This window comes from Danio aesculapii, chromosome 3, assembly GCF_903798145.1.
Source record: "Danio aesculapii chromosome 3, fDanAes4.1, whole genome shotgun sequence".
Lineage (NCBI taxonomy): Eukaryota > Metazoa > Chordata > Actinopteri > Cypriniformes > Danionidae > Danio > Danio aesculapii.
The window spans coordinates 15610095-15627965 of NC_079437.1; the positions used below are offsets into that span (position 1 = coordinate 15610095).

The 17871-nt window shown below is 34.2% G+C and overlaps 1 protein-coding gene across 4 annotated transcripts in view; it reads left to right on the forward strand.

Moving 5' to 3' along the window:
- The window catches only part of stat3 (signal transducer and activator of transcription 3 (acute-phase response factor)), an 86393-nt gene that overhangs the window by 30449 nt on the left and 38073 nt on the right, over nt 1-17871 (forward strand). For 3 of the 4 annotated variants that reach the window (XM_056453247.1, XM_056453249.1, XM_056453250.1), the window contains exons 1-8: nt 2968-3034; nt 5563-5696; nt 11449-11692; nt 12312-12404; nt 14339-14420; nt 15721-15821; nt 15940-16091; nt 17559-17717. In XM_056453247.1, coding sequence (XP_056309222.1) covers nt 2996-3034; nt 5563-5696; nt 11449-11692; nt 12312-12404; nt 14339-14420; nt 15721-15821; nt 15940-16091; nt 17559-17717 — 1004 coding nt within the window. In that variant the 5' untranslated portion in view covers nt 2968-2995. Of the gene's footprint in view, nt 1-2967; nt 3035-5562; nt 5697-11448; nt 11693-12311; nt 12405-14338; nt 14421-15720; nt 15822-15939; nt 16092-17558; nt 17718-17871 lie in introns of those variants that run through there. The other variant, XM_056453248.1, reaches the window with a different exon arrangement.

Below are 17871 nucleotides of genomic sequence, written 5' to 3' on the forward strand. Positions count from 1 at the left end.
ACTTAGCAGTGACTCTAAAAATTGCATGTGTTCTGTAGATCCTGGTCAACTATCATTCTGACTCAACATTGCATATCTTGTGATATGACTACTGCAGATGCACACACTCCATATCGATGCTAAAACAATATATTGTGCTGCTCTATTATGGGCATAATGTATGATATCAGCATAACCATTTTACACAAACTGTGAGTTTCTTTTTTTCACACAATGGTAAATAAGCAACCAAAAAACCACATAAGCTTCACATGTGCTATCTCATGTTCGTGAAATATGTGAAGCTTACATGATCTGTGGTTTTTGGACTGGCTTTCATGTGAAATCCACTGTGTTCACAGATTGCACACTACTGTCCACATGCGATCATATTGGGTCACAGGAAAATGTTCGAAAACCACGTTTCGCATGTGCTTCACATATTTCACATGTGATTGGACCATGTGAAACTTAAGTGCTTTCTCTTTAACACAGGTTTTTTTTAAATGAAAGTACTAAACAAGAAAGTAAAACCGCTAGAAGGTGGCAGTAAATGACTTCATGGGCTAGACGTTGAGTCATTCACTTGATTCTTCCAAACAGTTGATTCATTCAGAAATTAAGTAAATGCTTTCATTTTAAAAATGGGATGTTGAATTCGATTCTGAAAGCAAACTCAAAACTAACATGAAAAGTTTTTGTAAGTTTTTGACTCTTCTAAAGCATAAAAAACCATAATATGTTTTGCAGATATTTAATAAACATACTAAGTGAACTTTCTTGTTTATCTAAAAAACAATGCTGAAGTCAGATATTCTGCTTTGAAAATGCTAGTTACGTGCCGAAACGACTGTCTTTGTTTTGGTATCTTTAACCCGCCCACTGCCAGTTTAGCCAATTATATTTCACCACCCTGGTTTGCCTTGGTGGAAAACAGTGTTTCATACATTTAGTCAGGAAGGCTCTCAAAGTATGCGTCTGCGACCGAAATGCGACCTCCTGTGGACTGAAGCAGACTCGGAAATGAGATGCAAATTAGGAGTTCCACATGAGGTTATTAATTAGCAAATAATATAAATATTACAAACGCAAACATTAGGTGAGCTAGTTACATTGTAACCCTGTCTCTTAACAACACGCTACGGGATGAGATTTGCGAAACATGAAAGAAATTTAAATACAGCCATTCAGAAGCACAGAATAGAGCACTCACTGCACTCCAGCAAATGGAAAGATTTATAATCTAATTAAAACATGTTAAATTTCTTAACATTATTAAATATAGATGCAGAATCACTGTGTTGGTTTTGAGTCACAGTTCTAAAGTTCAATTTCAAATGATTCATTTTATTTTCAAGATCTGAGGTGAACTATCTGCTGCTGCTTTCAGTAGTATGGCAATAACTTATTAGCATTTAACACTGAATAAAACACATGAGGTTCAGCTGAGGTGATCATTGTCAGTTTATCCTGTTGTTCAGCTGCAAGAAATAGAAACTGTTTTGTATCCATCTCTTTATGTTGATGAGAATATCCTTGTAATTTGTAGGAGACTGGGAACTGGTTGAAAATTGATGTGATGATTCAGATTAGGGTTGAACAATATATCATGTGTCCTTGTGTATCCAGAATAGTCACACCGCATGATTTGATTATGTATTAAAGATTAAAAGGTAAAGATAAATGTATATATATTTTTTACAATTATTTATGGAATAATGACTATTTTACATTTGATTGTTCAAGTACAGAAATTGGACACTGTTAGACTCCCCAGAAAACCTTATTTTTTTTTATTTTTAATATATATTTTTTTATATTTTAAATTTTATTTATTTTTTTTTTTCAAAAGTTTATTTAACTTCTTATTTTTGCTCTATATGCTTGTAATTTATGATATTGGATGCAGATGCACAGCCTAGAAAAAGACTCCCAGTCGATCTAAATGAATGAAATCTTTTTAAATAGAGCTATTCAAATCATATGGTGAAATTGTAATCGTATCGCAATATAAATTGCAGCATAACAAAATATCGCAATGTCCAATTTTTTTCAAATCAATGCAGCCCTTATTCAGATTCGTTCAAACAAATGAAATCGCAATACAATTAGAGTAGGTTATATGAATGAATCTCTGAGGAGAACTTTACATGCTGTTTTCTGGAAATCTCAGAGATAGTTAAAACTCCAGCTCTGCTTTTTGTGTACAGCATTAAACCAGGAAACAGGTAGATTGACTATTGATTTATGCTGGTCATAAATTGATTGGATGTCCTAGAAAGAGGGTAAATCATTAATTATTCTATCTAGTCTAAATATTAATAATGTTTTTATTTGAAATGAAGTGTATTGTTTTGATATTTATTATGAACAAATGAGAATCTGGCTTAATTATTGACATTCGTACACTGTAAAACCCAATAAGTTAAGATAACTCAAACCATTTGAGGAAACCGACTGCGACCAACCATTTGGTTTCAAAACTAATCCTAATGAGTACTGTGAACTTAATCCATTTAAGTAAATGAAGCAATTTGAGCTCAGTAAAACCCAATAAATGAAGAGAACTCAAACCAATCGAGTACTGTAAAACTCAATAATAAATTAAGGCAACTCAAACCGTTTGAGTAAACCGATTGCAACAAACCATTTGAGTTAAAAAAAAATCTTTGAGTACTGTGAACTTACTCTTTAAGTTGAAGTAATGAGGTATATAATTAACTCATTACCTTCAACACTGAGTTCAAAACTCTTTTCAAATGAGTAGAATTAACTTTCAGTACATTTAGAGTTAACTACAGTCATTTCATTTGATAAAGTTGACTGTTGGGTTTTACAGCTATTATATTAAGTACTGCAGAAATCAGAAATGTTGACCTTTCCAAGATGGCAGTAGTTTGGCACCTTTTTGGATGACATTCATATCTCTGGGGCCAACCCTCCACCTCGTACTCTTATATTTTCACCTGTGCATTTCACAAAGTTCACTTCCCCATTGCTCAAGGAGCAGGCAGTCATGGCGAGTCAAGTTGCAGTTCGTTTTGTGGATAATAATGTAAGTTGGCTTCACTTCTTTAGGATTTGGACTTTGTGAAATACAGTATGTAAACAATTTATTGGTCTGTTAAGATATTTTTGTACATGGATTGAAGGTCAGCTTTATATTTATATAGTACTTTAAAGTTTTACTGTTCCCATAAGTTCTGTTTATTCTTTAAATTATTTATTTATTTGCTGTAAAGCTTATATATATATAAAGGAAACAAATTCTGTTCTTCTTAGTGAGTTTGGTCAAAGGAGAAGTGAAATCAAGAAAGCCAGCCAAGTTCCATGCATTTTCATTCAGTCTTAAGGACACATTTCCCTTTTGTCTTGTGTCCTTTTTTTCTTTATACTTCCTCTAAGCACAAACCTGAGAGACCGTATAAATAATACGTGTAAATAATATTAAAAAAAAGTATTGTGTGCCAGCAATAGTCTTTTTTTTCATCTGTTTGTCAGCACAAACCTCTTTGTGTGGATGTGGTGAACTGCGAGTGTGTGTGTGTGTTCCACGGCATCTTGAGGTAATGCCGAGAGAAACGGCGTCCATGGGCTTTGAGGTTTTCCTCTTTGAACGGATGCTCTTGCTGCTTTACGATCAACAGCCACTGATTTCTGTGGCCTTGACATGCTGGTGAAAGGAACTTTTCACTTCCTTGACACCTCAGATGTTTGTCTGTTTGTTGATAATGTTGCTAGTGAAGATTCCAAACAGTTGTTTACTGAATATTCTTTCAAATACTGATTCCTTTTATCAATTAAGAAGCATTATTCAGTGTTACTATGTGCTATAATGATCAGTGCATGAGGTACTTTCACTCTCTGATTTTTGCCACTGTTTTGAACTCTTCATAAGGAAGTTGAAAGGGAAAAATATCACGATAAGCTGAACGAACCAGTTATGTTTGTCCTATTTGTGCCAGTTGAGTTCATAGTTCATAGTGCTCTTTCTCTCTATCAATTTAAATCAATTCAATTTAATAATCATTTTAATGGCATGACAGATGTTACAAATACATTGCCAAAGCATTTATAAAGTTTACATTAAAAAGAACATGCATATATTAAAAAAACATGGTAAACACAGTAAATAATAGTAGTAAAAAATATTTTAAAAAAAAGAAATCAATAAAAATACCAATCAAAAATAATAATAAATCAGAATAAACTACATACAACAATCTTATGGTAAAATGGTAACATTAAATAATAATAACCAGTTTAATTAAAATGATTCATTTATAATAATCTAGGTGTGTGCGTGTGAGTGTAGCAATTTAAGCTCAGTAAAACCCAATAAATGAAGAGAACTCAAACCAGCTGAGTACTGTAAAACACAATAAGTTAAGAAAACTCAAACCGCTTGAGGAAACTGATTGCTACAAACCATTTGAGTTACAAAACTAATCTATATGAGTACTGTGAACTTACTCCATTTAAGTTGACATAATATGAGGTATTAACTCATTACCTTCAACACTGAATTTAAAACTCTTTTCAAATGAGTAGAATTAACTTTCAGTCAATTTTGAGTTAACTACACTCATTTCATTTGATAAAGTTGACTGTTGGGTTATACAATGTAGTAATGTTTTTATTGGACTCCTCTCTCTTTGTGACAGGTATTGCTTTGGTGTCTCTCTATCTCTCTTTAATCTAAATCCGATATCAACGTCTCATTTAAGTGTTGGAAATGTTGTTTCCATCTCTGTATGTTGACGAGATTGTTGTTGCTTGTGTCATTTATAAGGGTGTAACGATGAGCTGCAAACTGGTTGAAAATGCATTCAAGTATGTGAGGATTCAGATTGGTTCAGATGTCAAACAAATGAAAGCACAATACAGTTGGAGTAGTTTGTATGAGTGAATCTCTGAGGAGAAGTTGGTAGGTAGATGGTATTTTCTGTTCATCTAGTCTCAGAGATACATATTCAGGTAGTGTTTTTCTCTCTAATCGGTTTTTGTTATTGTAAATTATCGCCCGTTTTTCTGTGTTAAAGACGATTTATAGTAGGTTGGGTTTAAATTTCTCAGAAACAATGTATATTTATGGCTTTACGTAATCTGGTTACAAAAAGAGATTATAGTACCTTTTCCAATTGTTTTATTGGTCAGGTAATTTAGCCATGTGAAATGCATAGAAAGCTAAATTTTAAGGCCAGAAATTTTAGGCTTTTATGGAATCGAGAATTCAATTAGAACATGAAAACTATCGAATTGAACAATGATGAATGGTTTTAAGGTAAAAATTGTGCATTTAAAAAACATTTTGTTTTTGTACACTGAAAAAATGATTCATTGGATTGAATATTTTTTTTTAGGTGCTAACAATTTATATGGGTTGCATTTAAACAAACAAATTCAATTTAGTAATGCTCAACTTAATTTGTTTGTTTTGCCCATATAAATTGTTTGCAACAGTTTGCAATTAACCATTTTTTCATTGTAGAAGAAGTCAATGACTAAAAAAAGAAATACGATTTTATGTCAAATGTTTTTAATGGTAAAATAAATTGCCTTCTCTCTCCCTCCTACCTGCAGGTCAACATGGCCCAGTGGAATCAGTTGCAGCAGTTGGAGACGCGGTATCTGGAGCAGCTGTATCACCTGTACAGCGACAGCTTCCCCATGGAGCTCCGACAGTTCTTGGCCCCCTGGATCGAGAGCCAGGACTGGTGAGTTGTTAACAGTGCAATATGTCATTAGCAGGTCCAGCCAGAAGCTGCAGATTTTTGTTTTTATTTATTTATTAATTTTTGTACATGGTAACGTACAAAAAATTCAAATTTGGTGAGTGCAGATTTTGTGTGGGCCTAGTCCAGTGGTGTAGTCCTAAAAAAATAGGTGGTGTACTATTACCCACCCAATCCAAATTTTAAAAGTAGCCAAAGAAATGACGAAAGTCAATGTATTTTTGATTCATTTGATTTATGTATATATACACACACACACTGCACAGCTGTGGTTTGCTGACTAACTAAAATACAAGTTCAGGAGCGGGATTCAGTCGCCATTTATATATCAAATTTAAAGGGGACTGAGACGATCATTTAGTGGTGTACAGGTAATCACAAAGGTGTTAGGGGGGCTCAATGGAAATATAGGAGGGCTAAAGAGACGCCCATGCTGTTATATAATTTTACTTGAACGTTTCAGCGAGACTTCATTCATCTGATTTGTTGTGATCTTCGAAAAACTCAAATACTCAATACACAAAAATTAGGGAAGTCTAATCACCAAAACAAGTGAGTATACCGAGAGTATGATCCTCAGAAGTCGTAATACCCAAACAGCTTGTGGAAAAAAGTAGGCATACTGAGTATACGTGCGTATAGCAAGCACTACACCACTGGCCTAGTCATAAAAGATAAAGATTGTTCACCGATGCCATGTTTTTTTTTTTTAAGAACTGATTCAATACCGAACTCTAGATATTGGAGGAGACAGATATCAGTCCGATACCAGTGCAGTTTTTTTAACAATATAGATTTTCTATACCTCTAATAATTTAGGATATACAGTAGAAACCTTACTAATGATAAATATTTTATATTAAACACAATATGGTAAATACAGACTACTTTATTACAAAGAAAAAACAACAACACAAAGGTGTTTATAAATTGACATGCTATTACAGACAGATTTTTATCGTTTTTAAATCCATTTATTCAATCTCAGAGTCAGACGGGAGCACTTTTAGCTTAGCTTAGCATAGATCATTGAATAGGATTAGTCCATTAGCATCTTGGTCAAAAAAGTGTTTTTATAAATGTTCTGATTAAAACTGGACTCTTCTGTTAGATGAATTTTTGTCATATATTAACATAAATATTTATCTAATTTATAAATTCATTTGTTTGTGGTTTTTAATTGTATATTTATTAATAAAATATTTTGCCATCAAAATAGTCGTTGTTGTTGACATGGCATTAAATAAAAATGTATTAAATGACTTTACATTGGGTACTAAGATGGAAAATGAAAAGCAGGTTTCTTGGTACTCACTGTAACTACAGAAGAGTCAAGCATTAAAGCTCAGTCAATTTTGAGCGAGATGCTAACGGTCTAATCTGATTCAATGATTTATGCTAAGCTAAGCTAAAAGTGCTCCTGCCAGACCCCCTAGATCGACTGAATGGATTAAAAATGCTAAAACTCAGCTGTTTATCTCTAATACGAGCCTATTTTCTAAAAAAAAGTTGAGTGTTCCTTTAACACCTACCAAGACATTATTTCAATGCTCTATCAACTGAAATTTATCCAGCTTTTATCAAATTAGTCCACTACCCAACCCTAAGTGTACTTGCAGTGTAATCCACAATGTAAATACTCTAATTTAAGATGGTTGACATGTAGTTGCAAAATTACATAAAGAACTCAGACTGTCTAAAGTGGAGCACCAAAATAAGTTGTAATGGATTTTTAGCATTCCAGCATTTATGCAATCGGATTTTCAGCAGTGACATTATGACACCAAGAGAAGTGAAGATATTAATCACTCTGTCACATGGAGATGTTTCTGGACAGTTTAACATGAAGCTCATGAACTTTAACCACTCCTAAACATCACGTTCAGAGCGGCACTTCCTTATTCTTAGAATATCGGTCATCTTTGTCATGCCTCTGCCAGTAAAGAGCTCCAGGAACATCTGCTGTGAACAAAAACACAAATGCAGTGACAGTTTTTTCTTCTTCTTCTGCTTGTGTTTTCTCGCTGTGTCATTGTGAATGGCCTCTTTATGATTCTGCTGTGGACTATAAAATGTCACTCTGAAATGACTCATGTCCGGTTTCTTCTTCTCATTAGTATCTGTATAACAGCATGCATCTTTGTATTGGAAAACAGAGATGGGGAATGTAGTCAAGAAAATCTATTTGGGCTTGTTTATTTTTTTATTATTATTATTATTATTATTATTATTATTATTATTATCATTATCATTATTATTATTATTATTATTATTATTATTATCATTATTATTATTATTATTATTATTTATTTTTTATTTATTATTATTATTATTTTTTTTTATTATTATTATTATTGAACTAGTGAAGGATCTTGTGCATGCATTCAATGCTGCAACTGGCCTCTACGGGGCAGCAACACACTTTGAAATCCCAGAGCTGCATCATATTAATGTGTTTGTTATATAATCTTGAAGCTGAGCTAAAGCAAACACTATATTTACATGTTACAAAAATTAATTATTATATTTGCTTTTGGTTTATATGCCAAAAGGTGAAAACGGCTTTATTTTGCCTAGGGTTGAACTGATGTATAAATATTAAGGAATCTGATTTATTATTAAAAAGATTCATTCATTCATTTCCTTTTCGACATAGTCCCTTTATTAATCTGGGGTTGCCACAGTGGAATGAACCACTAACTATTCTAGCACGTTTTACGCAGCAGATATCAAATTATTAAAAAGATATAAGATATTATTAAACCAGATATGAGACATTGTTGTCACCTTGAGCCGGTCACTACAAATAAGGAGAAGGCGAGTGCATTTGTGGTAGAAAAATGTATTTATTTTAACTCATTTTGCTAAACAAAACATTATTAGCTCCATCCAAACCATGGCCTGACTCGAGAAGTAGGCAATCATCAGACTCCAACCCCAGCCCAACTCGTCCAAGAAAGACATGCTGCTCATAACAGGGAGAACATACACCGTTGTTTCCAATCCTGACGCAGACCTGTAAACAGACACGCGGACAAGCACAAACGCCCACACCCCAACAGAAATTGACCACAAAGGGTCGTCACACCTTCCCCCTAAAAATTAATAAAACGTTTTTTTTCTACACACAGAAAGTAGATTAAAAATTGTGTACAAGTAGCATGTCTGCTTTAATGTTTCATATAGCATCTGTGAAGTAAAAATGTCAAAATATGGGTGGATTAATTATCCTTCATCTTTTAGCATAACATTTATTTATGATTATATGAACTTATTCTGACTTGTGCTTAGTATATAAATCTATTTGTTAACTTTCATTGTATTTTCACTTCTTAAAATGATCTTACTGATAAATTGGTAAAACAGAGTTATTTATAAGTGTAATTTTCAGTTTTACAGTTTACAGATTTACTTTTATTTAATTGTAATCTTTAGACTTTTTTAAACTTTGTTTTTTTATTTCAATTATATTACAAAACCCAGCAAACAATACAGAATATTAACTTCTATAGTGTTTCAGAATGCACTTTCCCACCCCAAAGTCTTTAGTCTTTTAATGTCATCAAATGTCTTTTTTTTATGTTAAATTTTATTATAAAACCCACTAAACAATACAGAATATGACACACATAATATTTCAGAATGCTCTTTCCCACCCCAATATATGTTTGGGATCTTTAGTCTTTTAATGCCATCAAATAGTTCTTGTTCTAAATATGCCAGACAAGATTTTTTTATAATCTCTCGTTACACAGAATGACATTTTAGTCTGTGTCTTTTGTAAAGTTTGATTTTGAAGAGTAAAAATAAATCAGGATTCTAATTCTAATGCTCGGAGAACAGTTAAAAAGATTAAGAGGAATAATAGATTGATTGTATTGTTGACTGAAAACCCCAACACTGCATGTAGATTCCCTTGTCTGATTTTCATTCCAGTACACAAGCCTCTGATTATGTCTATTTTATATTTTGACAGCATTGTCGTGATGATTACAAACCATTGATCTGATAATTAAAACCACTGAGCACTGTAAAAAATGCTGGGTTCCACATAATGTCTTGGGACAACATGAAGGAATTATTCATTCATTCATTTCCTTTTCGGCTTAGTGCCTTAATCTGGGGTCGCCACAGAAGATTGAACCGCCAACTTATCTAGTACATGTTTTATGTAGCGGATGCCCTTTCAGCTGCAACCCATCACTGAGAAACAAACATACACACTTATTCACACACATACACTACGAACAATTTAGCTTACCCAATTCACCTGTACCGCATGTCTTTGGACTTGTGGGGGAAACCGGAGCACCCGGAGGAAACCCACGCGAACGCGGGGAGAACATGCAAACTCCACACAGAAATGCCAACTGACCCAGCCAATGCTCGAACCAGTGACCTTCTTGCTGTGAGGCGACAGCACTACATAAAACTGCATCAATTGAACATAAAACAATTAGGTTGTCCCCCCAAAAATCAAGAATTGTCTTGTTTAAGCTCATTTTAAATAAGCAGTTTGAATAAGCAGCAAATGTGATAACACCTTTAGTTTGCCCAGGGTTAGAGTGATGTATAAATAGTTTGCAATCTGATTTATTATTGAAAATATATAAGATATACGATATAATTAAACCACATATGAAAATAAAAAAATATTAGAAATGAATGCTTGTCCGATATTAAAGGTCCCATTTTGCCATCTGTGTCAAATTAAATTTACAAAAGCGATTTTAAACATAACGTCTGTGATAACAACATGTAAAAATGTGGATGGAATAGCTATCCTTCCTCATTTAGCATAACATTTATTTATGATTATATGAACTTACTTGTGCTTAGTGTATAACACTATGCGTTACATTTTTAAAAAAATTTTCAATTGTTAAAATGATCTTACTGATAAATGGGTTATTTATAAGTGTAATTTGCAGTTTTACAGTTTACAGATTTACTTTATTTAATTGGAATCTTTAGTCTATTTTCATCTTTGTTTTTGTTCATTTTATTTATATTATTGATTTTAATTATATTATAAAACCCAGGAAACTTTCCCACCCCAATGTTTGTTTGTGATCTTTAGTCTTTTAATGTCAGCAAATAGGTATAAATTAATGTTACACAGAATGACATTTTAGTTTGTGTCTTTTGTAAGGTTTGATTTTGCAGAGTAAAAATAAATCAGGACTCATTCCAATGCATGGAGGTGAACAATAAAAATTAAGCAGATCTATATTTTGATTGTATTGGTGGCTGAAACACTGCATGTAGATTCCCTTGTTTGATTTGATTCCAGGACACAAGCCTCTGTATTTTGACAACATTGTCAAGATTATAACAAACCATTTATCTGCTAATTAAAACGTTTGTGCACTGTAAGAAAATGCTGGATTCCACACAATCAATTTGTCTTGGGACAACTTGAAGGAATTACCTTATTAGTTTTTACAAATTTTACAAGTGGGTTGAACATAAAATAATTAAGTTGTCCCTCCAAAAACCTCAGGAATTGTCTTGTTTAAGCTCATTGTAAATAAGTAGATTGAATAAGTGGCAAACATAATATTTTGAGTGTCTGAACATGCTTTTAAAGATGCCTATTTATTTATTCATGTATTTATTTATTTATTATCTTTATTATATCAACAATAGGTTCTCTGATTATCTCGAATGCATGTACAGAATGAAGAAAACTGCATTATTATGTACATGAACCACGTGCTGCTGTCCTCCACAGGGCGTATGCAGCCAACAAGGAGTCTCACGCCACACTGGTCTTCCACAACCTGCTGGGCGAGATCGATCAGCAGTACAGCCGCTTCCTGCAGGAGAACAATGTCCTGTACCAGCACAACCTGCGGCGCATCAAGCAGCACCTGCAGAGCAAGTATCTAGAGAAGCCCATGGAGATCGCCCGCATCGTGGCCCGTTGCCTGTGGGAAGAGCAGCGTCTACTGCAGACGGCCACCACTGCACAGCAGGTACATCCACATGCACACATTTGATTATTTTATTTGGAATGACTAATACTGGGTTAAGGCAGCACAGCATACAAATGATCACAAAGAGACAATTATGTTTTATTGTACAATGTGCAGCAATCACGTGACTAAATATCTTTTACTGGACATTAATAATAAATACCAGTCATTTGTACAAAAATAAAATGTCTACATACTAAGGATAGATATGACATCGTCTTTTCCGAGCATGCAAGCTACCTATTGTTGCAGATACAGAGCTGTTTTTTAACTTTCTGCGTTCTTGTTGGCATTTAAGATGGGTGTAGGTGTTAAAATTGATTGTTTATTCACCATGTTGCCTGAGTACATGCGCACGCACAAATGTGCCCAGTTCCACATGCACATACTATGTACTTTAGAATAATAATTGAGTATAAACTTGGTGTTAAACATCAACCAACCCCTAAAACTAACCATGAAGTTACCTCATATTTCATTGTCCATTATTTACACTGTATGTGAGTGCAGGTGCACATAGCAAAAAATAAAGTGCAAACGTTTTTGTGCTTGGAAATGGTTTCTGCTTTGTAAGGATACTTTCAGATTTCTGTTTTGCTAATTTCGTTGACATCTACAGGATGGCCAGGTTGCCCATCCCACTGGCACTGTGGTGACAGAAAAACAGCAGATACTGGAACACAATCTGCAGGACATCAGGAAGAGAGTACAGGTTGGTACACAAAATACTCTCACACTATCTATCTTTATTTTCTTCCCAATGAATATTGTGATTTTATATAAAATAAAACTGTATTAATACATACAATTTTTGTGTCACTGAGCACTAAAGGTTGGTACTTTGGACAGCCTTATAATCTGTATTTAAAAGGTATAATAATATTAGAAATTTAGTGTGAAGGAAATAAGTAGTTTGAACAAGCAGCAAATGTAATGTTTTTAGCGTCTGAACTTGTACATGCTTTTAAAGATTCCTATTTTTTTTATAGCTTTTCTGATGATCTCAAATGCATGTACGAAATGAAGAAAGCTGTGCATTATTATGTAAATGAGCCACGTGCTGCTGTCCTCCACAGGGCATATGCGGCCAACAAGTCTCGCGCCACACTGGTCTTTATTGTATTTATTGTATTCAAACTATGTTTGAAAATGGCACAATGGAGAATTTGGCAAAATTACAAAAAGCATAACAAAACTTATGCATAAAGCCCATGGAGATGGTTTGACCATGCTTTATAAAATGAACAATCATTTATTTAGAATATTCCATATGCGCTTGCATTACAATGAAGTTGAAAACAAATGTATGTTCATCCTACGGTGGCCGAGAGAGCTTAACTTGCTGCAATTTAAGAAAGCACAAATAATTCCAAAAAACACCAGCAAATTGAGAAAAGATCTGCATCAGTTTGACAGCACACGTGCTGAAAAGGCTCACACTGCATACACATTAAAAAACACTCTGCATTTTCACGCAACACAAACATTAATAAAACGTGCTGCATTTCTCACAACACAAAAAGAACGGAACACAACAGAAAGGTTTCAAGGGAACATGACGGACGCTGCTGTGCCCTACCTATTGCTCACTGAAGTTGTAGGTGATCTTTAAAAGGTGAGTTTTTGTTTGTTTATTTTAATATCCCAATTCCCGTGTCTTTAATATTTATTAGCCTAAATAACCATAACATAAATGGACAGGTCCGTCACATTTTAGGGTCTCCTTGAAACATTTTATTGTGTTGTAAGAAAATGCAGCACGTTTTGATTAAATGTTTGTGAGAAATGCAGCGCGTCTTATTAATTGTTTTCATTGTGTGAAAATGCAGTGCGTTTTTTAAAAATGTGTTTGCGTTGTGAGAATTTACAGCATGTGTGCTGTCGAACTGATGCAGATCTTTTCTTAATTTGCTTTTGTTTTTTGGAAATGCATGTGTTTTCTTAAATAGAACCATATTAAGCTCTCTCGGCCACCGTATCATATGCACATGTTGTGAAAAGTTTTTGAGAAGTTTGATTCTTCAACTGTATTAGTGAGACACAGCTTTTTTTTTTTTTTTTTACAGTTACTGATGCACATTTATTATTCATAAAATGAGACTAAAATTAAAATAAACCTTTGACCACTTCAAAATTGATTACATTTTGTTTATTGATTTGCTTTTTTTCTTCTAATTATTCTCTACAATATTCTTGAACACTTTAGCACCCTCTTGTGGCTCAGATTAAAAGCCCCTTACATCTTACTCAAGCTAACATCTTACCTTTTAAAAACAAGGTACAAAAAACAAAATACATTTTTAATTCAGCTCAGCCACATGTGGATTACACTGAATAATCATCTAAACTATTTTGAGTTTGTCCACTTTCAACCACTTCCAAAGGTAGTCAAAAACACATTTGATCAGACTGCTTTTGTAATGTAACCACACATGCGGTTGAATTTATTCAAACAGACGCAAAAGACCAGCTACACTCCTCCTGAACACTAGTTTACAATGGTGTAAATGGTAATACCTCTCAGCTGACCACCTGTGATCAGTTGACTGAAAATGCATGTTATAACAATCTGAGAACTGCAAATACTAAAACTGAAACTAATATTCAGCTATTTCTTTGGTATAACCTCTCACTCATCCTCCACAGGACATGGAGCAGAAGATGAAGATGTTGGAGAATCTGCAGGATGATTTTGACTTCAACTACAAAACTCTTAAGAGTGCTGGAGGTATGACTGCATTGGAAATGTTGCTTTGGGTCAGGGTTGCACAATATATAGTTTCAGCATCAATATTGCAATGTGTATATCCACAATAGTCATATGGCAGGATGCACAATGCCATGCAGGGATTATAGGTGAGCAGGGACTACAGTTTGAAATGTGTATTATTTTGAAATAATTACAAATTTTAGCCATTTTGGAGTTTATAAGTTCATAATTTATTCATTTTTTTCTGTTAATACTAGTTCAAAGCCTGTGCTGCAATCAGTTTTCTATATTATATATTCAATGTCTGCATCAGACTACTAAGACCAAGAAAATATAAAGCACAATGTTTTTTTTCATTTTAATGCTTTTGTTTTTGTATTTATCTAGTTTATTATGCACTATATTATGTACTATGTAGATGTACTGTACTGAAAAACCACTGCAATCAAGTTAAATAGATTTAATTTCCCAATATATATCGCAAAAAATTTAAATATTGCAATGTTGTTGTTGTTTTAGAGCCCTTCTCTAGGCTTGTTTTTTTTGTGCATGTTTCAGATTAAAAATCCACTAGAGTACACTGTCCACAATACATTATTTGTAAATCTGAAATGCATTACTTAGGGTATGTTTCAGGAACACGTCCTTCTTCTTCACACCCATGAGGACGCGGGGCTTGTCGTATAGATCAGCCAGTGAATCACTCAACTAAATCCTTCCCTAAACCCAAGCAATAGTGTTTTCAAAAGCAAATGTAAGAGAAAAGCGCATAGGTTTACATTGATTTGAATCTTTTTGGAACTGTTCTTCGCCGCATTCAAACTCAAAGCCAAACAATCTGCATCACAATTACAGCACTGTACAAAGTATGCTATCGGGAAAACTGACTAGAAAAAGTTGTCCATATGGAGATGGAAAGGCAAATGTTTTCGATTGCAAATGAGTGACACCGCTAAGTTGTTTACTAGTATTTATTTGATGTGCAAAGAGCTGCACAAAAATAATCCTTTATTCTTTGACACAATCAACATTGTAAAAGCGCTTTACAAATAGAGGTAAATTATTTATCAATAATATGTCCATGTAAATATCAGTGTGAAATATAGTGTGAGATATAGTGTGAAAAGGAACAAAATTGGTTGACATCATCCTGCCCCATAGCATTCATTTTACCTAGAATATGCAGTCAAACATTTGTTCAAATAGGTTTTTGTGTGCGTTTTTTTTACAAATAAATATGCTAAAGCATGTATTTTCAATGAGATATCACAAACTCAATCCCTCATTACAATCTTCTTAAATGTGTGCCACCTTTTAGAGCTGTCCCAGGACCTTAATGGAAACAGCCAGGCAGCAGCCACCAGGCAGAAGATGTCTCAGCTGGAGCAGATGCTGAGTGCTCTGGATCAGCTCAGGAGGGTAAGATGCGCATCACAGCCACGGAATACAAGGGCAATTTCTGGGAAATCTTGAAAATGCTGGCCAGTAACCATCTGCACGGGGTTAATTGTTCACCATCTTTCTGTCTGTTTTGCAGCAAATAGTGACCGAGATGGCAGGCCTGCTGTCTGCCATGGACTTTGTGCAGAAGAATCTGACAGACGAAGAGCTGGCCGACTGGAAGAGGAGACAGCAGATCGCTTGCATCGGAGGCCCACCAAACATCTGCCTGGACCGCTTGGAGACATGGTACACGGTCCATTCTCAATCAAACCTGTTTTTGATGCACTTTTTTTTTTAAAGGGGTCATCTGACATTGGTAAAAAAAAGAACATTATTTTGTTTGGTGTAATGCAGTGTGGAGATGTGGTTTAAGGTTTAAAAATATGCACAATTTTTCCACTAGAATACTTTTGTAATACTGTTGCTTGTAGTTGTAAATTTATTTACAAAGCTCATTGTTCAGAAAAGCCTTGTGTTCTCTGATTGGCCAACTATCCAGTGTGCTATAATTGGCAGAATACCTCAACCTTATCATATTTGAATATCAGCTTCCACAGCAATGCAAACAGGTGATGATCAGGCCCTGATAAATACATTTTGTAGTGTAATATATTGTCTTAAAAAATTGCAACAAGTGCTATTAAAGACCATTTTATGAGACTAGTTATATAATGATTATCCAACAGCATTAAAACTTTCAATGGACAAGATTTTTTCATTAAGTTTATTTAAGATTATTCTGCAATTTGATGTTTAAAAATGAAATGTTACAGTTCAATAAGGTTTTATTTGACAAGGAACGTAGTTTTGGTTTCAAATCTGAGTTCTTTGTTCTGTTAAACACAAAAGAAGATATTCTGAAGAATGTGGAAGCTGGTAGCCACTGACATCTGTAGTATTAAAAAGAATATACTATGCAAGTCAGTGGGTAATACCGGTTTCCAACATTCTTCAGAATATAATTTGTGTTTAATAGTGGAAAGAAACTCAAACAGGGTTGGAACAAGTGAAGGGAGGGTAATTGATGACATAATTTTTGGGTGAAATGTTAGTTTAGGTGCTCATCGATGGTACATGGTAGCCATAAAAGTGCAAATTGGTAATTGGGTCACCCTGTGGTCTTGTGGACATAAGGGACACCAACACACATTGTAATTTTTGAGCCGCAAAACCACAAGTGCATAAGAAGTTTGCCATTTGGGACAGGGCCAGTGACATAGATTTGCAGGGGCATCTTTGAATGAGGTTTTCAGGAAGGCGTAGATGAGTCTTAAAGGGGTCTGTTCACCCCAAAATGTACATTTTGTCATCATTTATTTACTCGCCCTTCACTTAACTAATCATGTTTGAGTTTCTTTCTTCTGTTGAACCCAGATGGAGATATTTTGAAGAATGATGGAAAGCAGCAGCCGTTGACTTCCATAGTATTTTTGTTCTGCTGTTTTTCAACGTTCTTCACAATATGTTTTGTGTTCAACAGAAAAAATATTCATAAAAGTTTAAAACCGCTTGGGGTAAATACATAATGAGAATTTTCATTTATAGATTAATTATCCCTTTAGTTTTTATAAAGAATATCTCTTTGAGTTTGAGACTTTAGTCTTTGAGACTTGGATGTCTTTTGCATCTTAGATATGCATGTATAGCTTCTAACACTCGTCCAAGGGAAAACATGATATTTCATTAATTAACTTCATTAATATCTGATTTCAGGATCACTTCTTTGGCTGAGTCGCAGCTGCAGATAAGACAGCAGATCAGAAAACTGGAGGAGCTTCAGCAGAAGGTCTCATACAAAGGAGACCCCATTATTCAGCACCGTCCAGCTCTGGAGGAGAAGATCGTAGATCTGTTTCGCAACCTTATGAAGAGGTTTGAAATCACACTCTCATGTTTAAACTTTAGAAGCCAGTTGCTAAATTTCTACCTATCTATTTTAATACATAATTTGTATAATTTTTACATAATTTTTTTTTTCTTTAAAATGCCAAGATGCAAATTAGCCCTTGTGTACTGTTGAAATTGA